This window comes from Pongo abelii, chromosome 10 (assembly GCF_028885655.2).
Source record: "Pongo abelii isolate AG06213 chromosome 10, NHGRI_mPonAbe1-v2.0_pri, whole genome shotgun sequence".
Lineage (NCBI taxonomy): Eukaryota > Metazoa > Chordata > Mammalia > Primates > Hominidae > Pongo > Pongo abelii.
In genome coordinates this window covers 98786471-98811397 of record NC_071995.2, presented here as the reverse complement: position 1 = coordinate 98811397, position 24927 = coordinate 98786471, and the positions used below count along the sequence as shown (strand labels likewise).

General features: G+C 39.7%; 1 protein-coding gene across 1 annotated transcript; it reads right to left on the bottom strand.

Annotated features, from left to right (window-relative positions):
• Nucleotides 1-277: 277 nt before the first annotated feature.
• On the bottom strand, nucleotides 278-24748 carry ACTR6 (actin related protein 6). Its single transcript, XM_009248144.3, has 11 exons — nucleotides 23868-24748; nucleotides 19729-19846; nucleotides 19047-19115; nucleotides 16963-17086; nucleotides 14534-14669; nucleotides 14391-14447; nucleotides 12384-12482; nucleotides 12210-12288; nucleotides 6154-6325; nucleotides 4590-4728; nucleotides 278-956 (listed from the first exon to the last, which is right to left on the bottom strand). Exons 1-11 carry the CDS (start codon nucleotides 23933-23935, stop codon nucleotides 827-829), a joined length of 1191 nt encoding a protein of 396 aa, XP_009246419.1. The 5' UTR covers nucleotides 23936-24748; the 3' UTR covers nucleotides 278-826.
• Nucleotides 24749-24927: the final 179 nt, after the last annotated feature.

Here is a 24927-nt window from a genome sequence, read left to right as displayed (position 1 = left end):
AAAATTAGCCGGGTGTGGTGGTGTTGGCACACACCTGTAATTCCAGCTACTCGGGAGGCTGTGGTAGGAGAATCGCTTGACCCTGGGAAGCGGAGGTTGCGGTGAGCCAAGATCACGCTGCTGCACTCCAGCCTGGGTGAGAGAACAAGGCTCCGTCTCAAAAAAAAAAAAAAAAAAAAGAGTTCTTGAACAACCCTGAGTTAACTTCAAATCTCTTTTCATTCATCCTAAAAACATAGTACTTTTATGAGTGAAATAAGATATTCTGCCCACACAGTAGTGACCAAAAAAACTTTATTAGCTTAGTCTCCACCCTTTTAAATGTATTCTATATACTTTACACATATAATTTATATGCGTAAATTATATACACATATAATAAACATTATACACATATAAGATCAGTCTTTCCAACTTTAGAATGTATAAATAAGAATGACAATTTTTAAATAAAATACTTCAGTCACAGTCACACAAAACTACCTTCTAAGGAAAACTGTCCAGTGAAGCCATTAAGTTTGTGCTTTCAGCTATGAAGAATTAAACTTAAAATGCATTCGTTCTTCTTTTAATGAAAAATAACCTACCCTTGGAAACAGCATAAGCATTGTTACGGTAGTCTAGCTCCTAAATGAAAATGCGGACTGAGTTACAGTTTACTGTAATAACCTACCTAAGAAGCCTTTGAAAATTAGCAATCGATCAAAGTATTTACATAAATTCAAGCCTTTTTCTTAGGACGAAAGGTAACACAGTTCCTTAACCTCTTTTAAAAGGAACTTTGAAATTAAACCTTACAGTCACAACTTTCATTCAAAAATGTTGCTTAAATATCAAATTTCTCTTCACAGACGCTATGTCCATTTTCTTCATAATCTTCTCTTGTTACCACCATATCTTCGAAATCATCATTCTCTGATATCAATTTTCCACCTTCCCAGGCATAAGTAATAGGGCTGAAAATAAAGGTATAAATGAACCCAGATGATTTTAAAGGAAAACTGAAATGCCTGAAACATAAATTACTATTAGGTTGGTGCAAAAATAATTTGTGTTTTTTGCCATTAATATGTGGCAAGCTCTACCCAACCCAACAGAAAATCATTTAAGGTACAGAAATAAGCATGCATTTCATATGAGCAGAGCAACCCAAAAAGGAAAGGAACCTTGTTCACTGCAACAAAATAGTAAATGTTCCTTTTTCCCTATGTCCTGAATTTATGGACCCTCTAATTCTAAAGAAAAAACAAGAATATAAGCAAAAGATCAAAAGATGCCTAAAAGGAAAAACTGTCATACTGAGTCTAAATTCTGTATGTGGCAAAGATATGTCATCTCAATAATTTTCATAGCAACCCATAAAATAGCTATTACTCCCACTTTCTTTTTTCTTTTTTTTTTTTTTTGAGACAGAGTCTCACTCTATCGCCCAGGCTGGAGTGCAGTGGCGCAATCTCAGCTCACTGCAACCTCTGCCTCCCAGGTTCAAGCGTTTCTCCTGCTTCAGCCTCCCAAGTAGCTGGGACTACAGGCACATGCCACCACACATGGCTAATTTTTTTGTATTTCTAGTAGAGGTGGGGTTTCACCATGTTGGCCAGGCCGGTCTCGAACTCCTGACCTCAGGTGATCCACACACCTCGGCCTCCCAAAGTGCTGGGGTTATAGTAGTGAGCCACCACGCCCAGCCTACTCCCACGTTCTAGATTTGAAAAATGAGGCTCAGAGAAGTTCAGTCTGAAACTAGAATTTAGGCTAGAACTAGGATTTAACTCAGAACTGTTTTCACAGTCTGTGCTTTTGCTGCTACACTTTGTTGCCTCTAATAAATGAAACAGAAAACACAGTGTGTGATAAACAATTATGTGGGAAGACACAGACAATAGGTAAAATTAGAGCAGGTAAAACATCTAGTTTGGTTTTGCTATCTACAACCAAGGTTATACTTTGTGTTATGACTCAATTCTATTTCTACTGTTCTTTTTCCCCAGTTTAGAGCTGCAAATCTGAAAAAGGTAAAGAAAAAAGTTAAATCAATGTTTTCTAGCCAACTGTCGTGGCATATACCTGTAGTCCTAGCTACTTAGGAGGCTCAGGCAGGAGGATTGCTTGGACCCAGGAGTTCAAAGTTGCAGTGAGCTATGATCACACAAGTGACAGAGGGAGACTTTGTCTCTTAAACAAAGGTCAGTTATGGTGGCTCACACCTGTAATCCCAGCACTTTAGCAGGTCGAGGTGGGAGGACTGCTTGAGCCCAGGAGTTTAAGACCAGCCTGAGCAACAAAGCAAGATCCCATCTCTACCAAAAACTTTAAAAATTAGCCAGGCATGGTGGCACATGCATGCAGTCCCAGCTACGTGGAAGGCTGTGGTGAAAGGATCACCTGAGTCCAGAGGTCAAGGGTGCAGTGAGCCATGATCACACCACTGCACTCCAGCCTGGTAACAGAGCGAGATTGTCTCAAAAAAAAAACAAAAAACCCAAAGGCAGGCGCAGTAGCTCACACCTGTAATCTAAGCACTTTGGGAGGCCAAGGCGGGCGGATCACAAGGTCAGGAGTTTGAGACCCACCTGGCCAACATGGTGAAACCCCATCTCTACTAAAAATACAAAAATTAGCCGGGCATGATGGCGTGTACCTGTAGTCCCAGCTATTCGGGAGGCTGAGGCAGGAGAATCGCTTGAACCTGGGAGGCAGAGGTTGTGGTGAGCCGAGATTGCTCCACTGCACTACAGCCTGGGCAACAGAGTGAGACTCCATCTCAAAAAATAAAAAAAAATTTAAAAACCCCCCCAAAACCCAACTTGGCTGGGCTAAGGCAGAAGATTACTGAGCCCAGGAGTTGGAGGCCAGCTTGGGTGAAACAGTGAGACTCTGTCTCTACAGAAAAAAAAAAAAGGTTTTCTTTTCTTTCTTTTTTCCTTCTATTTTTTTAGAGACGGGGTCAAACACTGTTGCCCAGGCTGGAGTGCAGTGACGCAATCCTAACTGACTGTAACCTCAAACTCCTGGACTCAAGTGATCTCCCCACCTTGGCCACCCAAAGTAGTAGAATTACACGTGTGAGCCACCAAACCTGGCCAATAAATGTTTTATTGTATTTGTTATATTTGCATTAAGCTTTTATAAAAACAGATTTATATATAAGTATACACATATATTTATACATATATAAAAGCAGTGCATGTACAATAAAAATTTATTTAATAAAATAATAAGACCTATTTCTGTGGATCCCTTGGCCTGTAATCTGTTCATGCAAGATAAAAAGCCAACATGCTTTATACTCTTAAGAACATATGAACATTAGTGGTGATAAAAATCATCCCAACATTTTTAAATTGTTTATTCTTTTATCTCATAGCTATAAAAGAAAGTGATACCAATGAGGGCCTTCTATTAACTTCTGTTGATTTTGGAAAATTCTACTTTAGCTTTAAAACAAAACTCTAGAATTAAGAGTCAGGTATGTGGGGTCTTGTTTGCAACTCTGCCACTAACACTAGGGGTGAGTTTTTTAGACATATATTTTGGGTAAGAAGTCCTCACTCAAGGTAAGAAAACTGGGTTTTAATCTGATCATTGCTATTAACTCACCATAAGGCATTTGCCAACTCATGAGCCCTTGTTTCTTTATTTACAAAATAAGACTATAGAATAGGATGATATATAAGCTCTTAGAGCTGTAAAATTCTACCTTCGGTTTTTTGGGGTTTTTTTGCAGGGGGGTTTGATTGTTTGTTTTTGAGACATAGTCTTGCTCTGTCACCTAGGCTAGCATACAGTGGTGCAATCTTAGCTCACACCAACCTCCACCTCCTGGGCTCAAATGATCCTCCTACCTCAGCCTCCTGAGTAGCTGGGACTACAGGTGCACACCACCACATCTGGCTAATTTTTTGTAGAGACGGGGCTTCACCATGTTGCCCAGGCTGGTCTCAAACTCCTGAGCTCAAGTGATCTGCCTGCCTCAGCCTCCCAAAGTGCTGGGATTACAGGCAAGAGCCACTGCGCCTGGCCCTACCTTAGTTTATTTTAACCACTAAAGTGGAAGTGATGATATGCACTTTTTCTCATATAACACTGTACAGGGTAAACATAAAACAGTTTTGAATTTTAAAAACCTCATTAGTAAAAGTCACTTAAAGGAGAATTTTAAAAATTCTAAAACAATTTATGAATTGATAAAACTTATCACGATGGTTCAATTATTCAATTTCTATTCCTGACAGAAACTGTCAAGAAATAATACATCTCAGATAAATCATATAGACAATAACCTGATTGCTTTGCCTATAAAAATCCCTTAGGACCAAGGCTGATTTACTACACGGGAGTAATCACCCTATATACTTAGTTGAGCACCCATTGTGTACGAAACATTATGGTTGGCACTTTACATACTTCCATTTAATTTAGTGAAATGTAAGGTTTATCATTTCAATTTTTGAAAGAAAAAAAATGAATATTCAGCAGGTGAAATGAACCTGCCACCGTGGGAGAGCCAGGTTTTAAACTCAAGTCAACAGACCACCTTTTCTACATGCGGACTTCCATGTTTCGTTTCTATATAAAACAACACTTACTTTTCAGGCAGCACAACAGAAACATCATAATCTGTTGGAGTAAGACATCGAACTTCTGAGTAAACCCGATCCCTAAATCCTGGGAAAAGGGAATTTCCTCCTGTCAAGACAATGTTCTTAAAAAAATGCGGCTGCATTTCTTTAAAAGAAGAAAAGGAGAAGAAAAGGAAAAAAGGCATTAAAAAATCTGTTTACTTTTCTGGAAAGATATGGATGAGGGATCAGATAAGAAGCAATTAGGGATTACAGTTACTGGTGGGAAACCAAATAAATTTTCAGGTCCATTCTAAGATTTGTAATGAGGTTACAGTTTATACAAATAAAGACATGAAACAGTGAAATATGACCTCATAGATCTTTAAAAGAAAAACCTAAGGTGAGGGGGGTAAACTACTGGCTACTTACTGTACACTCATGTAAGCCATATATAAATGAGTGACACTGTAGTAAAAAAACAGTTGGTAATTATAATTATTCTTCTCTAAAATGGAGGTGGGGTGGTTCTTGCTGTAGGCTGAGACTGTGAGCTACCATAAGGATGAAAAGGAGGTCTTTCATGACGTTTGAACTTACAAGCCCAAATCTCCACATTATCTCATTGAGGCAAACATGTATGTGGCGCAATATTTACCTTTGATAGTTAAAAACACTCATAAACTATGTTTAAAAAAGGGATCTGAGTATGAACACTCATTAAAGTTACATGATAGCAAATGTTAAGTATTAAAAGCCTTCCAAACACCACTGTAAAATCCATCAAGAATTAACAGGTATGGGCCGTCCCACCTAATGTTTCTGTTCAGTAAAACAAGGGCAGAATTTCCTTATATTGACCTTGAGTCTCACTCTGCCATGACATTAAAGCAGTGTAGTACAAAATGTTGTACACATCATGACTGCAACTTTATATCAAATGTGAAATATGAAAATAGCTGTGAAATAATTATGTATGGATAGCATTGTTTTTCTTTCTTTTTTTTTTTTTTAATGAGAGGAAAGCACATGGCCTGTGCTAGATTTTCTCCAATGCCTACTTCTTGCGAATCAGGGAGATAGTAAAGTACCCTAAAACTCTGGAACATTATTTACTTAAGGCATGTTTCAGGAGAATCCAGAAATCACTATGAAGCACCATATTCCAATCTCTTTAAAATTAATCCTGTATGTTACTCTAAATATAACAGAAAGAATAAGTCAGGCTACCAATAGCTGAAAACCATTAAATTGTTAAATTATAAATTTATATTCTGTACAGATCTGGGTTAAATTAAAACTTTCCTAAAATGGATATGGCAATTTAATACTCATGGAGAGATACATTTCTTCAAGTTTAAATGGACCGTAATGATTTTTCCTCTATCAAATTTATAATCACAAAAAAAGATAAAAGAAAAAAACTTATAACCAAAGATGAATCAAGAATTATGTAAATGCATTATGGGATCTACAAATCTCTGCAAATAAAAGAGACTCACCAATTTGCCTGAAATTATTTAGAAGAAACAGGGTTCATAGGGCTTATGTTTTTAAAATAATTCTTTAGTATTTTACTCTATTTATGTACCTTCAGGTAGATTTTGAATTGAATAGACAATAGCTTCTGGAATTCCCATTTCTTGAATGCCTATATCAGAAGGATTAAAGAGTATTTCTGGAACAGCAAATCTCTCATTGGCCAAACGAAGAATTTGTTCCCCAGATTTGTATTTTCCACTCAACACCATCTCTTCCCTTGGCTTAAAGAAAAAGAAGATTAAAAGTTTAAGTTATATTATCTAGCTCACATGACTAATAATTAGTAATATGCAATAATATATATGCAATAATATATTAATAGTAATAATATATTAATAATGTTCTTGGAAGTTTCAGGATTCTCAAAATTTAGAAGAATGTGTGGCTGCCTTTACTGTTGACAAAATCACACAAAACACAACTAAATAATTACTGACACTAATATGGCTGTTCCTTCAAGGATAATTTGGCAGCTTTATTCCACGTACTTTAAAATACAAAGAGGGCCAGGTGCCCTGGCTCACGTCTGTAATCCCAGCACTTTGGGAGGTCAAGGCGGGTGGATCACTTGAGCCCAGGAGTTCAAGACAGCCTGGGAAACATAGCGAGACCCCTGTCTCTTAAAAAACAAAAAAAAATTATTAAAATACAAAGAAAAAAAGGAGGAGAGACAAGAGAGAACTTCATAATCTACCTATAATGGTACAATAATTCTAGTTTCTAGGGAACAAAGAACATATTCTAAATAAAAAACATTTACTATGTCTTGTGTTTCTGGTACTGTCTACTTTCACTCCCCTAATTTAGGTGTTTACTGGATATGTGGCTCTATTCTATTAGGACTCCCCCTTTCCGTTCTGGAAAGAGCCTACATCTCTACATTTCTTTAATATGTATTCAATCTCTATTCAAAATTAGTTTCCAAATGATGTAAGCAAGTCCATGGTCCTTATCCTTGAAATTACCTTATAATGCTAACTTTATATGAGGCCTATGTATAACAAACTTTAAACAACCATGACTCATATTTTCTTGTTATTTATTTTCTGCTAACCCACCCATTCTGTGAGCTGTAGTGCTGAGGGGGCTGCAAAAATAATCTCCTTCCACAATATTCTAAATCATTAAAATAATGGTCCCTCTCAATTTTACAGCCATTAGCTTTCATAGATTCAGGTAAAGACACTCATTTCATTTGACTTATAAATGCAGTTGTCCTCCCATAAAAGGATAGGTCCCTTAATATAATCAGCCATCTACTCTCTATTCAGCTTTCAGCTTCCTGAGAGGTTTTTTCTGCTTCCCAAATAAAAAGATCCTTCACTATTCTCTATCACCCTATATTATCCTTCATAGCTTATATTGTTCACCATCACATATCCACTAACTAGTATAAAAAAGTACCTGGCACACAGTAGATACTCAATGAATTCTTGAATAATAGTAAGCAAGACAGCAACATGTCATTCATTAAACATATTACATACATTATCCCACTGAACTCTCATATAACCCTGTAACACGGGCATATTTTCCTTTTAAATTAATGATGCAATTGGGCTCTGCAAGGCTACATTACTTGTTCAAGGTCACTCATATTATAATCCACAGCACATACAAAATATTCCTTCCATGATACTACCACTCATAACCTGGATATGAATGGTTAGATTTTGATCATTTGGGAATTCCATGCTCAAAACATTATTCTAAAATAAAAAATATCCTGAAAACTACACAATATTCACAAATACTCCAGGAAGAACAGAAAACTATAAATCACTTTTAACCCAGAAAACAATAAATCACTTTTAACCCAAAATATTGCTATATAGTAACAAAGAGAAGAGTATTATACCTCATAGAAGTATTCTTCCTTCTCAAGCAGAATGGAAAATATTTTCTATGAATTTACAAATTCATTAAATTGCAGCCATTCACTGACTTGAGTTTAAGGGATATAACTCATTTTGTCAACATTCAAAATAACCTGAGATAGTTGCAGACTTAGGAATTTCAGTTGACAAAACATTAGAGGTTATCTAGTTTATAGCCCTGATTGACAGAAGAGGATCATGTGACTTATTCTGGATTAAATGAGTGACTAGGGGAGACAGCCAGAACTAGATATCCTTGTTAAATGTTAGCACTAAAGCCATTAACCATTAACAAGTAATCTGGAGGCTGAGCACACTGACTCACGCCTATAATCCCAGCACTTTGGAGGCCAAAGCGGGAGGATCACTTGAGCCCAGGAGTTGAGGCTAGCCTGGGCAACATAGATGAGCGTGGTACCTCATACAAATAACTTCTTAAAAACTTAGTCAGGCGTGGTGGTGACCATCTGTGGTCCCAGCTACTTGGGAGGCTAAGGTGGGAGGATCACTTGAGCCTGAGAGGTGAAAGCTGCAGTGAGCTGTGATCACACCACTGCGCTCCAGCCTGGGCTATAGAACGAGACCCCGTCTCAAAACAAACAAAAAGTTAGTTCCAGTACAATTAAAGAAATGATCAGTGTATGTTATACTGGCTCTGCAGAAAGTGGTAATCCATGATGAGGACGATTTTCTCAATTTAGGTCAGTCAAATACATTATACATTAGTAGGCTTCCTCTTTCTGATAAGAAAGAAAACTGGAATTTCTATTGGTTGTTATCTGTAATGATATTACAGGCCTATTTTTATTGCCATTGTTACTACCATTAGTGCTAGAAAATCAAGTATGTAACTTCCCCCAACTACTTAAAAATATTGTTGAAACTATCAAAGTTCAAGTGTTAACAAAACCCTAGGAATAAAGGCTCTCAAATAAATATTTATTTTAATCAAGTATTAAAATCAAAACAATATAAAAAATTCCAACATATAAAATATAACTTTCTAAATCTTTAAAAAATTAAGATGATTGAACACAGACTCTGAATAAGGCATACATTTTAACGAAACTGACAGAGATTAAACCATTCTTTCTACAATAAACATTTGCTGTAACACTGTATCATCTGCCAAAAGCCCAGTTCCACCTGACTTTGTCCACTCATCTGCTATTAAACACATTATATATGAGAATCAGCAACAGTGTATCCTGAGTAAATGAAGCCCACATAGTCCATAACCAGATTCTGTTCACAAGGTCAAAGGCCAATAAAAAACCTTATATGACTTCTGCCTTTTCTAAAGATGAGTAAAGTAGTGGTCAACTGGGAGAATAACCACACCTCTGCTGGCTTATTGCATAAGGTACTCGCTTGAGAAAACACGGCTTATGATTTGGCAAGGAAGAAACTGGCAGAGTTTAGAAGAAAATGTCCAATAAACAAATAGGTTGTCATTTGTAGGGAAGGAGAGTTTTTCTAAAAAGAAAGATTTCCTAGTTGACTATCCAATCATCTGGAAGAGGTTTTAAGTTTTCAAACTTACGAAATAAGCAATTCTAGGAAGAGGAACTGAGAACATGGATACAGGTTTTGTTTTGTTTTGAAGTGCCCCAAGAGATTCCAATGATCAGTGAGATTTGAGGAGACTGGAAATCACTGAGACTTTACTCAGATCCATCTCTGTAGAAATCAGGGATTACTTTACCCCTATTAACCCTACAGATTACCATAAAATTTCCACAAGGTATCAGCTATAAAATATGACAATGATCAAATGTGCCTAGTAAGAAAGAGGTTTGGTATTTAAATGTTTGGGGCAGTTTTTCTTGTCTTGTAAAGAAGAAAAAAAATACACCTTCCGTGTCCTAGCCAGGACTTGGGCTTCCAGTTTCTCTCTACATGATACATGCCCAGGCAACCTTATCCCATCATCTATCTCAATTCCCATTTCTGAAAGCCAGCCTAGTTCCTTTCATAAGGATCTCTTTCACTTTTTGTTTTTTGTTTCTTTTGTTTTTAAAGAGACAGGATCTGGCTCTGTTGCCCAGCTCTGGAGTGCCGTGAAATGATCATAGTTCACTGTAAACTCGAATTCCTGGGCACAAGCAATCCTCCCACCTCAGCCTCCTGAGTAGCTAGAACTACAGGTGTGTGACACCATGCCCAGCTAATTTTAATTTTTTTTTTTTGGTAGAGACAGGGTCTCACTTTGTTGCTGAGGCTGGTCTCAAACAATCCTCCCACTTCAGTCTCCCAAAATGCTGGGATTATAGGTAGGTGTGTGCCACCACACACAGCCACAAGGATCTGTTTCTAAGAACATAAAAGGATGATTTCAGTTTTATAAGGACCCAAGTAGTCTCTGAACTCTGATTCATATTTCACGTCAATAATCTGGCCCCAAAAAATTCACTTTTGTTTTTAGGCATACTAAGTACAACTAATTATATAAAACCCATGTATTCACCAACCAGCTTAATGTAACTTTACAGATAAGCTGACACTCCCCTAATTTGGTGTTTTATCATTCACATACATAGTTTTTTATACTTTTACTTCATATTTAAGTATACCTTAATAACATATTATTATTCTCACCAAAAAGAGAACACATATTATTATTCTGCATAGACTAAAAGTGTACATAGCTTTCTAAAATGTGCTTTTCTATGAAAATCAGATTTCTGAGATTTATCCATGCTGTTTATATAAGCTCTACTTGATTTCACTACTGCTTATTATTTTACTATATGAACATATCAAAAATTAATCTCCTTCCATCAGTGGATATTTAGGCAGGTCTCAATTTTTCATTATTTTAAAGTACACTGCAATGAATATTATCATAAATGTCTCCTTGTGCAAATGTGCTTATGTTTCTGACCAAAGATTTTTAACTTCCCAACAGTCCTCATCAAGTTGGTAACCAGAAATGCAAACTTCACATTTACCTAAACACAGAAGTAATTTTATCTGAGCTGATCAAAGATAAATAGAAATCACTTTGACATCCATGATAAACTGCTTCTCAACACTTTGAAACGCCATTGGATTTTGCCCTTTTCTAATCTAATCATACCAGACCAAACAGAAGTAGAATTTGGCCCTAGGTCAGCTATGTCAATAATTTTCACAATAGGAAAATAACCAATTTCTAACTCAATTTAAACTAATTTTTAAGTAAACAAAAATGGGTTAGCCATAATATACATAATGATACTGTTTATCTCCAGATTTGCCCTATGTGCTATCTTTTGGCTGATAGTTCTTTTTCTAAATAAATTTACAAAGAAATTTATTAATCAAATTTCACTTTTGCTGGGTGAAATGGCCAGCAGGAAGGTAGTAATCAACAACTCTCGAAGGGCCAGGAGCTGTGGCTCACGACTGTAATCCCAACACCTAGGAGCCAAAGCAGGAGGATCATTTGAGCCCAGGAGTTCAAGGTCAGCCTAGGTAACACTGTAGGACCCCACCTCTACAAAAAATACAAATATGAGCCAGGCATGGTGGCACATGCCTGCAGTCGCAGCAACTCTGGAGGCTGAGACAGGAAGATCACTTGGGCCTGGGAGGTCAAGGCTATAGTCAGTGCTGTGATCGCACCATTGCACTCTAGCCTGGGTGACAGAGTGAGATGTTGTCTCAAAAAAACCCAAAAAAACAAAACAAACAAACAAAAGAAAAGCAACTCTCTAAGGCCCTGCCAATCCCAGCTGGATGTGAAATTCTTTTTTTTTTTGAGACAGAGTCTTGCTGTGTTGCCCAGGCTGGAGCGCAGTGGTGTGATCTCAGCTCACTGCAACCTCCACCTCCCGGGTTCAAGTGATTCTCCTGCCTCAGCCTCCCAAGTAGCTGGGACTACAGGCACCTGCCACCACACCTGGCTAATTTTTTTTGTATTTTTAGTAGAGACGGGGTTTCACTATGTTGGCCAGGCTGGTTTCGAACTCCTGACCTCGTGATCCACCTGCCTCAGCCTCCCAAAGTGCTGGGATTACAGGTGTGAGCCACCGCACCTGCCCTAAATGAAATTCTTTTCAAATCTAACTGAGGTGATCACTTGAAATATCACTGATTTTTTTTTTTTTTTTTTAATTTTATAATAGAGACAGGGGCTTGCTTTGTTGCCCAGGCCAGTCTCTTAACTCCCATCTTAGCCTCCCCAAGTGCTGGGATTATAGACATGAGCCGCAGCAACCAACCATTGATGGTTTTTAAAAATTACCTTACAAAAGCCCTTTTTAATTGTACTGAAGTCAGGCAAGACATAGTCTATCATTACTGTATTTTCTTCTCCTTTCAACCTGGAAAACAAAATTGAGATTTATGAAATATTCTAATTATGTGTAACATCCCCCAACAATCTACTTTCCAATTCTTAGATTGTCATTATACATACTTTGCAATATCCATGTCTCTATAAAAATCCTGAGACACATAGCATACATCTTCTTTCACTTGATTAATCACATGTGTTTCATCCATAACATGTAGCTGCCTAACAGAATAAAAGTTGTAAAATTTGAAATAGAAACAATTAAATATAATTTATAATTATCTGAAATTTTTTCTGGAATTAAATTTTCAGGCCACTGATCCTTTGAAATTTTAAAATTCTCGAATGTGTAAAATAATTTTAACTTTATGGAATACTGTTACTTCCATTAATTTCCACACTATTCCTCTGAGGGTAGGTATTAGTCTAGTTTATAGGTAAGGAAACTGAAAACAAAGATGTTAAGTGGGGTTTATCTAACTAAAGAGCAAACATCCCCCCGCAAACCATTCTGAATAGAATCTTGCTACAATGCCTTAACTCTACGCACTTTCTTTTCTGATTATATTAAGTATTCTTGAGTCAGCACACAGTACCAAGCACATACAAGCTGTTCAATAAATGTTTGACTGAGGATGAAGCTTAAACATTGGCTTACTATAGAAATAAAGATGTTTAAAAATAAACAAAAACTTTTCCACCTCCCAAAGTGCTGGGATTACAGATGTGAGCCACTGCACCTGGCCATAATTATTTCTAATGAAAAAACTGCTAAATGTATGGCATGACTGGGTGTGGCCATCCCAGTATTCATTCTCCCACCAGAACTTTAAAACATGTATGTATATATTTTAAGCTGACATGTAATAATTGTACATATTTCTCAGATACACAGTGATGTTTTGCTGGGAGCTGTGGCTACGCCTGTAATCCCAGCACTTTGGAAGGCTGAGGCAGGAGGCCAGCTTAAACCCACGAGTTTAAGGCCAGCTTGGGCAACATAGTGAGAACCTGTTTCTACAAAAAAATACAAAAATTAGCCAGGTGTGGTAGCACATGCCTATGGTCCCAGCTACTTGGGAGGCCGAGGCAGGATAATTTCTTGAGCCTAGGAGTTGAGGATGCAGGGAATCATGAACACACCACTGCACACCAGCCTGGGTGACAAAGCAAGACCCTGTCTCAAAATCAAAAAGAAACCCACACAGTGCATCAGATCAGGATAACTAGAATATTCATCATCTTCAACACTTATCCATTTTTGTGTATTGGTAACACTCAATATCCTCCTTCTAGTTATCTGAGACTAACATTCTTGCCAGGCTCAGGGGCGCGAAGTGCAGGTCAGTAATCCCAGCTACTAAGGGAGGCTGAGATGGGAGATCTTTTGAGCCCGGGAGTTTGAGACCAGCATGGGCAACACTGTGAGACCCTGCCTCAAATAACAATAATAGTAATAATAAAATTATAAAAAGAAAACAGACAAAAAGAAACTAACATTCTTCAGATAACAAACATATAGCGATGGAAAGCCAATCAGTGGTTGCCAGGGGTCAGCGACACAGTGGGGGAGCAAATATAAAGGAGTAGGGCACATAGGGGAGCAAAGGGATCCTGATGGTATGATACTATCCAAAGTTAATGTAACAAGAAATTGAGATTTAAGAATTCTACTTATGTGTTAAACACAATAAAATTAAAAATAGTAGCATACGTCATGTTAATGTACAACATTTACAATTTTTTTTTTTTTTTTTGAGAGAGAGAGTCTCACTTTGTCACCCAGGCTAGAGTGAAGTGGCGTGATCTCGGCTCACTGCAACCTCCACCTCCTGGTTCAAATGATTCTCATGCCTCAGCCTCCCAAGTAGCTGGGATTACAGGTGTGTACCACCATACCTGGCTAATTTTTGTATTTTTAGTAGAGGTGAGGTTTCGCCAGGTTGCCCAGGCTGGTCTCGAACTCCTGGCCTCAAGTGATGCACCCCCCCCCCCTCGGCCTCCCAATGTGCTGGGATTACAGGCGTGAGTCACAATGCCTGGCCTTAAAAGTAAGGAATAATCTTAAATTACTTTAAAAGGTTCCTCCCCAGAGCCCCATCCTCTCAAAGAATCAAAGCTAAGCATCACCTGTAAGATATGATCTCCTTTAGATGATTGGTTAAGAGTTTTCCTCCCACATTTATCCTGAAAGGGGAGAATTCAAATTTAATTATTGCACGTATCATTCTGTTTAATCTTTAGAAACAATATGAAAATTAAATGCAACTCACCGAATAATTGCTTCTTTTTTCTTTTTACTTCTACAATAAGGAACTATATGTGTAAAGGAATATCCACTATCAACAATGATACAGCATAATTCGGAAGGATTATCTCGGAAATACCTATGTGCACTGAGAGCCCCAGCTATTTAAAAAAAAGATAAAAAAGTGAACAAAAATATAACACTAATTTAAAGCAATTAAAAAGGTAGACAACAAAGACAAGCATCAAGACAAAAATGTTCCCTTTAATTACATGAAAAATGTTAATTTATAATACTATTCATAACTGTCAAAAGATCTTTATAGTGTTTATACTTTAAAACACCACACTTACATGGTAAACATAATAAAAATTTGGTATCCATTTTTAAAGGTAAATATTCACTCCACAGTTTAAAAGAATTACAACAGCAGCTCATTTTTACTGATCATTTATTACATGCCAGACTCTATTCTAAAATCTGTATAATGAGTGTGTGTGTTAATACTCAAAACAATTCCGTTTTACAGATGAGGAACCTGAAGCTCAGAGAAGTTAAGTAATGTGCTCAAAGTCACACAGTTAGGAAGTACCAGAGCCAGGATTCAAACCTAGGCAGTGTGTCTTTAGAGCAGGGTTCTCAACCTCAGAACTATTGACATTGGGGGTTGGATAACTCCTTGTTGTAGAGGGCTTTCCTATGCGTTGTAGGATGTTTAACAGCATCTTGGCCTCTACCAGTAGCACCTTCCCAGTGGTAACAATCATGGCTCATTGCAACCTCCACCTCCTGGGCTCAAGTGATCCTCTTGCCTCAGCCTCTCCAGTAGCTGGGACTATACACATGCACCACCATGCCTGGTTAATTTTTTAATTTTTCTTTTGTAGATATGGAGTCTCACTATGTTGACCACCTAGCCTAAAGTGGTCCTGCTGCCTTGGCCTCCCAAAGTTCTGGGATTATAGGCATGAGCCACTGCACCTGGTTGAGATTGTGCCCTTAACCACTGCCCATACTGCTGCTTATATGGACTTAAATTCTGAAAGTTAAATATTTAAATACTTTCATTGTACCCAACCATGTCATGTAATCTAAGCCTGTAATAAACTTGCTTCTAGATGATATTTACAGATTGTTTTCCCTCACACTGGCAGCCTGAGCTACTAACATTATTTCAAACAATAAGAATGCGGCCTGGAGCCATCGTTTACGCCTATAATCCCATCACTTTGGGAAGCCAAGGCGGGAAGATGACTTGAGTCCAGGAGTTCGAAACCAGCCTGGGCAACAAAATGAGACCCTGTCTCTACAAAAAATAAATAAATCAGCCAGACGTGGCAGCACACACCTGTGGTCCCAGCTACTTGGGAGGCTGAGGCGGGAGGATCCCTTGAGCCCAGGAGGTGGAGGCTGCAGTGAGCCATGTTCGTGCCACCACACTCTAGCCTGGGCAACAGAGCAAGACCCTGACTTAACAAAAACAAACAAACAAGCAATAATAATTGCAAACACATAAATGACAGGAAAGATAACTACCTCGGAATCTTCCAGAAATAAGAAATATGTGGCCAGTAACTTCATTAAAAAGAAATATTAGTAAAAAGATAAAATGAGAGATGTCTGACTATATAATCTCTAAGGGTCCATTTAGTTTTAAGATTCCAAAACTTGCCAGGTGCAGTGGCTCATGCCTGTAATCCCAGCATTTTGGGAGGGCAAGGTGGGTGGATCACTTGAGATCAGGAGTTCAAGACTAGCCTGACCAACATGGAGAAACTCCATCTCTACTAAAAATACAAAATTAGCCAGGCATGGTGGCGAATGCCTGTAATCCCAGCTACTTGGGAGGCTGAGACAAGAGAATCGCTTGAACCCAGGAGGCGGAGGGTGAGCAGAGATTGCTCCATTGCACGCCAGCCTGGGCAACAAGACCAAAACCCCGTCTCGGAAAAAAAAAAAAAAAAATCCAAGTCTTATTTCCTTCAAATCTAAAAAATGCCACATAGTATTATGGAACTTTAAGAGTTTCTTTACTTGGTTCATATCCATATTCACGCTTCACATAACTCAATTTCTTTTTTTTTTTTAGAGACAGGATCTCACTCTGTCACCCAGGCTGGCACAATCACAGCTCACTGTGGCTTCAACCTCCCGGGCTCAAATGATCCTCCTGCCTCAGCTTCGTAAGTTAGCTGGGACTACAGGTGCATGTCACCATGCCCAACTAATTTTTCTATTTTTTTGTAGAGACAGGGTTTCACCATGTTGCCCAGGCTGATCTCAAACTCCTAAACTCAAGTGATCTACCCGCCTCAGCCTCCCAAACTGATGGAGTTACAGGTGTTAGTCACTGTGCTAGCCAAGAATGCCACTTAATATTTTGAGACTTTATGAGTATTACCCTATTCATATCCACAGTCATATAACTCAATTTCAGTGAAAACTTGAACTCACCATTTACTCTTAATACTGCTTGAAACTGGTATTCTTCAAATAGAATTTCATTCATTGATTCTTGAATTGAAGTGAAGTTAAAGTATGGTTCAGTGATAATAATATTAGTATCTAAAAAATCAACCTATAGGAGAAAACATTCCAAAATGTTTCATAATTTGTAGTGATAATTAACACTTGTTTTACATGTACAAACAAATTTATTTAATCCTCACAATAATCGTGATAAGTCTTATTACTATCCCCATTTAATAGATGAGCAAACTGAGGCACAGAAAAGTTAAATAAGTGACCAAGTTCATAGAGCTATTTAATGACATAGGTAAGATTTGAATCCAGGGAGTCTAGTTACAGAATCCATGTACTTAACTATTATGCAATTTTACTTCTGTTAGAGGTAGCATTAATAAAATGTTACCAGCCTGGCACAGTGGCTCATACCTGTAATCCCAGCACTCTGGGAGGCTGACGTGGAAGGATTGCTTGAGGCTAGGAATATGAGACCAGCCTGGGCAACATAGCAAGACCCCACCTCTACTAAAAAAAATGATAATAATAAATAAAAATTAACGGGGCATGGCGGTGCATGCCTGTAGTCCCGGCTACTTAGAAGGATAAGATAGGCTAATTGCTTCAGCCTGGGAAATTGAGGCTGCAGTGAGCCATGACTGTGCAACAGAGAAAGACTCTGTCTCTAAAAAATGAAAGAAAATGTTACCATAAAATTGTTTAAAGACAATTATAGAAACATTAATGAATGATACAACAAATATTGGGGCTGTTGTTATGTTTCTAAATGAAAGGAAAACAAGGTCAGGCAGGATGGCTCAGCTTGTAATCCCAGCACTTTGGGAGGCTGAGGCAGGCAGATCACCTGAGGTCAGGAGTTCCAGACCAGCCTGGCCAACAAGGTGAAACCCCATCTCTACTAAAAATAAAAAAAAATTAAAAAAAAAAAATGGGCTGGGTATGGTGGCACGTGCCTGTAATCCCAGCTACTCAGGAGGCCAAGGCAGGAGAATCACTTGAACCCAGGAGGCAGAGGTTGCAGTGAGCTGAGATCATGCCACTGCACTCCAGCCTGGGCAACAGAGCAAGACTCCCCCTCAAAAAAAAAAAAAAAGAAAAAAAAAAAAAGAAAGGACAGAACAAGACAAAGACAAAGACAAAACAAGAGAAGATGGGGCCGGTGCGGTAGCTCACACCTGGGCGGATTGCTTGAGCCCAGGAGTTTGAGATCAGCCTGGGCAACATGGTGAAACCCCATGTCTATTAAAAAGAAAAGAAAATCATAATTAAAAAAACCTTGCAGATGTTTTATTTATGTATTTATTTATTTATTGAGACATAGTCTCACCCAGGCTGGAATGCAATAGCGCAATCTCGGCTCACTGCAACCTCCACCTTCCGGGTTCAAGCAATTCTCCTGCCTCAGCCTCCCAAGTAGCTAGGACTACAGGTGTGTGCCAACATGCCTGACTAATTTTTGTATTTTTAGTAGAGACGGGGTTTCACCAGTTGGCCAGGCTGGTCTCAAACTCCCGACCTCAAGTGATCGACCCGCCTCAGCCTCCCAAAGTGCCAGGATTACAGGCATGAGCCACCGCGCTTGGCCTGCAGATGTTTTAAATTAAAAAAAAAAAAGGAAAAGGGCAAGATGCTTAAAATATTCAAGTTTATGAAATTCTCTCACACACATTCTTGAGAAGTATTAAAACTTGAACATTTTCTCCTTATACCTATAATCACATTACAGACATTAAAAACACAAAATCCTCTTGTAATATTCACGTATTTAGATATGTAAGCAAAAACGTTTTATTGTGAAAATTAAGATGATATAGTGAATTGATCTAATAATAGAAATCTGAAGTAAAATTTTGAGTTTCATACAGACTATCTTTACTCAACCTCTACTTCAACATGGAAATTTTATTCACTTGCATTTATTATTTATTTTAAAAGTGACTTAAATATGTGCTGAGAACATATTCATAAGTTTATAAATCTTAAAATATAAATTCTAATTTTTCATTACAATTAAACATGGAAATAGAATTTGAATACATACTCTAATTTGTTACCTGATACATTTCTTTTCCAAAAAGGTAATCCCAAACTTGTCTTTGAACATCCCAATTCACCAAGTAGCCCTAAAAAATGTTTTTATAAATTTAATTATCAAGAATATTTGAATAATTTTTAAAAATCAGATTATAAATATTTGAATAATTTTTAAAAATCAGATTCCAAATCACTGATTTCTATCTATGGTTATCATTTCCAGTGTAACGCTGTATGAATTTCTTTTTTTTAATTAAAAAAATTTTTTTATTATACTTTAAATTCTGGGATACATGTGCAGAACGTGCAGGTTTACTACATAGGTATACTGCTGTATGAATTTCAAACCAATTATGTTAGTATGTTTTTCTCCTTTAAAAAGTTAAAGAACAAACTCACAAATAAGCAATAACTAAAATGTCAGAGGTTCAAAAGACACACCAATAAATACAGTTGCCTCCCTATACTTATTTTCTTAAATTAATGTGTGCATACCACTTAGATTTAATGTAAGTAAAAATCAGTACTCACAATAAGTAACTAAATCATGGTCGTTTTTTTACCCAAACAATTAAATTTTAATTTGGGTTTAATTAGGTTATAGTTAAAATTTAAGTTACACACAGCCTTTTACATACAATTAAAATTATCTTTAAATTTAGGTCTACAATGCTTGAAATGAAACATAATTAATTGGATTACCTTTTGAAAAGGAAGGATGTAAAAGAGTCCAGAAGGGTCTTTTATTTCATCTATCTGGTTGGCAGTAAAAGTTTTAAGACGTGCTGTTTTTGACCGGAACTGACAATTAGGAATAACCCTAGAAACAAGGAAACAAATAATTATCCCCTAAAAATTTAGTACCTAAAAACATTTTTACTTCACCACCACTCTTGATGCCAAAAGATTAGTGTATCCTAAGATTAGTATATCCAGTGTTTCTCATTCTGTCTTAAAATAATACAAAAGGCTGGGAGTGGGGGCTCATGCCTATAATCCCAGCAATTTGGGAGCAGGATGATCGCTTGAGACCAGGAGTTCAAGATCAGCCTAGACAACATAGCCAGAACCTGTCTCTACAAAAATAAAAAATAAGGCTGGGCGTGGTGGCTCACGCCTGTAATCCCAACACTTTGGGAGGCAAAGGCGGGAGGATCACTTGAGGTCAGGAGTTCGAGACCAGCCTGGCCAACAGGGTGAAACCCCATCTCTACTAAAAAAAACACAAAAATTAGCCAGGCATGGTGGCACATGCCTGTAGTCCCAGCCACTAGAGAGGCTGAGGCATGAGAATCACTTGAACCTGAGAGGTGGAGGTTGCAGTGGTCCGAGATCGCACCTCTGCACTCCAGCCTTGGCGACGGGGCAAAACTCAGTCTCAAAACTAATAATAAAATAAAATAGAAAGAGAAAAATATGAATCAGGCAGGCATGGTGATGAGCATCTATATTCCTATCTTCTAGAGGAAGGCTGAGGCAGGAGGAATTGCTTGAACGCAGGAGTCTGCAGATGCAGACTGTGATCCCACTACTGCATTCCAGCCTGGGTGGACAGAACAAGGCCCTGTCTCTATTTTAAAATAATAATAACACAAAAATGCCCCCCCCCCCATTTTGTTTAAAGTTCAGTATGTAACAAGTTCTATACTGGATCCTTTCTTTCTCTAATAATCCTCAAGAAATCCTTACAGGTAAGTATTGCTTCTGCCACTGCAGAGACGAAAGCCAGTGCTTTGGTAAAGGTCCTAGTCTTTCTGGCTTTAACACAGAAAGTCTTAATACCATTTGGATTAAAGATGCACAAGTTAGGCCGGGCGCGGTGGCTCATGCCTGTAATCTCAGCACTTTGGGAGGCCGAGACAGGCAGATCACAAGGTCAGGAGATCGAGACCATCCTGGCTAACACGGTGAAACCCTGTCACTAATAAAAACACAAAAAACTAGCCGGCCTGGTGGCGGGAGCCTGTAGTCCCAGCTACTTGGAAGGCTGAGGCAGGAGAATGGCGTGAACCCGGGAGGCAGAGCTTGCAGTGAGCCAAGATCACGCCACTGCATTCCAGGCTGGACGACAGAGCGAGACTCCGTCTCAAAAAAAAAAAAAAAAAAAAAAAAGATTCACAAGTTAAAAATTATGGCCATAAAAATTAAGTTTCCAGCCGGGAGCAGTGGCTCACAGCCTGTAATCCCAGCACTTTGGAAGGCAGAGGCGGGCGGATCATGAGGTCAGGAGTTCAAGACCAGCCTGGCCAACATGGTAAAACCCCGTCTCTACTAAAAAATACAAAAATTAGCTGGGCATGGTGGTGCATGCCTGTAATCCCACCTACTGGGGAGGCTGAGGCAGGAGAATTGCTTGAACCCAGGAGGCGGAGGTTGCAGTGAGCAGAGATTGTGCCACTGCACTCCAGCCTGGGCGACAGAGCAAGACTCTGTCTCAAAAAAATAAAATAAGTTCCCATGAAGCCAAAGACCTTCAATCAGCAAGATGCTACAGGGCAGGGGTCCCCAACCGCAGGGCTTGTGGTCCGGTACCTGTCTGTGGTCTGTTGGGAACCAAGCCTTCATAGCAAGAGGTGAGCACCAGGGTGGGGAAGGAGGGTGGGGCCATGAGCATTAACACCTAAATTGCACTTACTGTCAGATCAGCCACAGCATTAGATTCTCATAGGAGCACGAACCCTATTTTGAACTGTGCATGCAAGGGATATAGTTTGTGCACTTTTTTTGTGAGAATCTAATACCTGAGAATAGTTTCATTTCAAAACCATCACCACACTCATACCCCCAACCACATGTTAAAATTGTCTTCCACGAAACCAGTCCTTGGTGCCTTGGTGCCAAAAAGGTTGGAGACTGCTGCTGCTACAGGGTACAGAAGTAGCAAGTTTTTTTTTTTTTTTTGAGACGGAGTCTCGCTTTGTCGCCCCAGGCTGGAATGCAGTGGTGCAATCTCAGCTCACTGCAAGCTCCGCCTCCCAGGCCCACGCCATTCTCCTGCCTCAGCCTCCCAGGTAGCTGGGACTACAGGCGCCTGCCACCACGCCCTGCTAATTTTTGCATTTTTAGTAGAGACAGGGTTTCACCGTGTTAGCCATGACGCTCTCTATCTCCTAACCTCGTGATTCGCCCACCTGGGCCTCTTGCTGCTTGCCATGAGCTTACAATCTGGTTTGGAAGACAAACTAGAGCCATTATTAATTATACACACATGTATGCATACAAATGTGTCTGTATGTGTATACGAGATGACACTGGGATAATACTGTAAAAAAAGTTTTATACCTGCTTATTTCACTTATAATACTGTCAGCATTTTCTCCACATGTTTAAATGTTCTTTGAAGACATAATTTTAAGAAGCTGAATTTGTTATCAGTCTCAGGTTATATTTTGGTGTATTTAGCCAATATGCTATTCCTGATTATTTACCTGGCTTCCCATTTTTTGGCTGCCTGTATACGATGACTATGAATAATACAAAGCACTTCTAATTAATTCTCTAAGTAATAACAGAATTGCTGTGTCATGTCCGGGCACGGTGGCTCACACCTGTAATCCCAGCACTTTAGGAGGCCGAGGCAGGCAGATCACGAGGTCAGGAATTCCAGAGCAGCCTGGCCAATATGGTGAAACCCCCGTCTCTACTAAAAATACAAAACTTAGCCAAGCGTGGTGGCACGCGCCTGTAGTCCCAGCTACTTAGGAGGCTGAGGCATGAGAATGGCTTGAACCCGGGAGGCAGAGGTTGCAGCGAGCCAAGATCGTGCCACCGCACTCCAGCCTGGACAAGACAGCCAGACTCCCTCTCCAAAAAAAAAAAAAAAAAAAAAATTATTGCTGTGTCTGCTGGGTGTGGTGGCTCACGCCCGTAATACCAGCACTTTGGGAGGCCAACGCAGGTAGACTGCTTGAGGCCAGGGGCTCGAGACCGGCCTGGCCAACATGATGAAACCCCGTCTCTAGTAAAAATACAAAAAATTCCCCGGGCGTGGTGGTGCACGCCTATAATCTCAGCTACTCTGGAGGCTGAGGTGGGAGGATCACTTGAATTCAGGCTGCAGTGAGCTGAGATCGCGCCACTGCACTCCAGCCTCGGTGACCATGATAATGATACACATTGCCAAAACGTTTTCCAGAAAGATTGTAACAATTTACATTCCTACTCAGTTTGATTTCTCTCTTTCATTTCTGTTTCAAAAGAAATGAAAAAGAAGGAAAAGAGGGAGGAAGAATTTTTTTTAATGCTCTGTTAATTTGATAAAGGAAAGGCGTGTCTATAGGTTTGCTTATTTATTCAAACATATATTTTATGACTATACATGTTATGAATGCCATTGTATTAATAGTACTTCTGTCTAATTGACCTTACCAACTAGGTCGGCCAGTAGGCCAAAGTCTTCAAAGCCTCTAGATCCTAAGACCGTGATTTTTAGACTTTTGGGGGCTCATAGAACTCTTTGAGAATCTAATGAAACCTATAATCTTGTACCCAGGAAAATCCACATACACCCAAACACGGTGCCCACAGTTTCCAAAGGCTGATGAACTTTACGGACCCTTCTGTCAGGAACGCATCTCTACAAGCCTATTTTCCTTGGCTATTTCCTGTTACGAAATAAAACATACATCCCACTTCCGGGGCCTCGCAGCCCAAAACTAAAACCAAAATGAATTTCAGTTCAAAGCATCACAACCACCCACCCAGCTCCAACTAGGGAATCCCTCTGGCTAAGTCAGGGCCGCGCGGGGGCGTTTGCAGTTCATTGATGTCCGGAGATGAAACGTAGCACAAGAAACCACTAGGCGTATATATCTTGTCCCTCGGAGAAAGAAAGCACTTACGACACATTTTCATGACTGTAACCGATTTTGGCGTTGTAAGCTCCGTTATCCAGCACTAAGGTCGTCATCTCACCACCAACCACACCGCAGCCTCCGTTGTTTTCCCTTTCTGACCCCTCTGCTCGAGCTTTTTCCGGTACTCTATGGTTTGTTGGGCGGAGCGTTAGGACGCGCTTCTGGTCACCCTAGCAACGGGGGACGCCGGAAGTCGGAGATGCTAAGCAGCACTGAATGTTAGGGGCTGTGCTTCCAAACTTAACCTGTTTATGCGGTGGCGAGATTTGACTGCTATGTGCTTTCTCGCTCATTTCGTATTTGTTTTTAACTGCGCAGATTGATTCGCGCAAGTTTTTTCTAATCCTGTAGAGAACCGGCTGCGTGATGTGTGTGTGTGTGTGTGTGTGTCTTCCAATAGCATTCTTCAGACGGTGACATTCTTTGAAGAAAAAAGTGCAAAACCATACGCAGCAAGAAGATCTATCGACTGCCTTGCTTTTGGACTCACATTCATACTCTCCTCTTCCCCAGCCCACTTGCTCTTCAGGACGAAGCTGAGTGAGACTTTCTCAACCAAAAAAGGCTTTTGGGCCTGACGCGGTGGCTCACGCCTGTAATCCCAGCACTTTAGGAGACCAAGGCAAGCAGATCACTTGAGGTCAGGAGCCTGAGACCAGCCTGACCAAGACGGCGAAACCCTGTCTCTATTAAAATTACAAAAAGTAGCCGGGCGAGGTGGCGGGCGCCTGTAATCCCAAGTACTCGGGAGGCTGAGGCGGCAGAATTGCTTGAACCCGGGAGGCGGAGGTTGCAGTGAGCCGAGGTGGCTCCACTACACTCCAGGCTGGGCGACAGAGGGAGACTCCGGCAGGGCGGGGACTTGGCAGGTGCGGGAGGCGGGACCTGGCTTCCGGGGCGCCGCGGGGGGCAACGGCCAGCGGGCGGGGGCAACGGCCAGCGGGCGGGGGCAACGGCCAGCGGGCGGGGGCAACGGCCAGCGGGCGGGGGCAACGGCCAGCGGGCGAAGACAACTGCCAACGGGGCTTGGAGGGGGGCGCGGGGG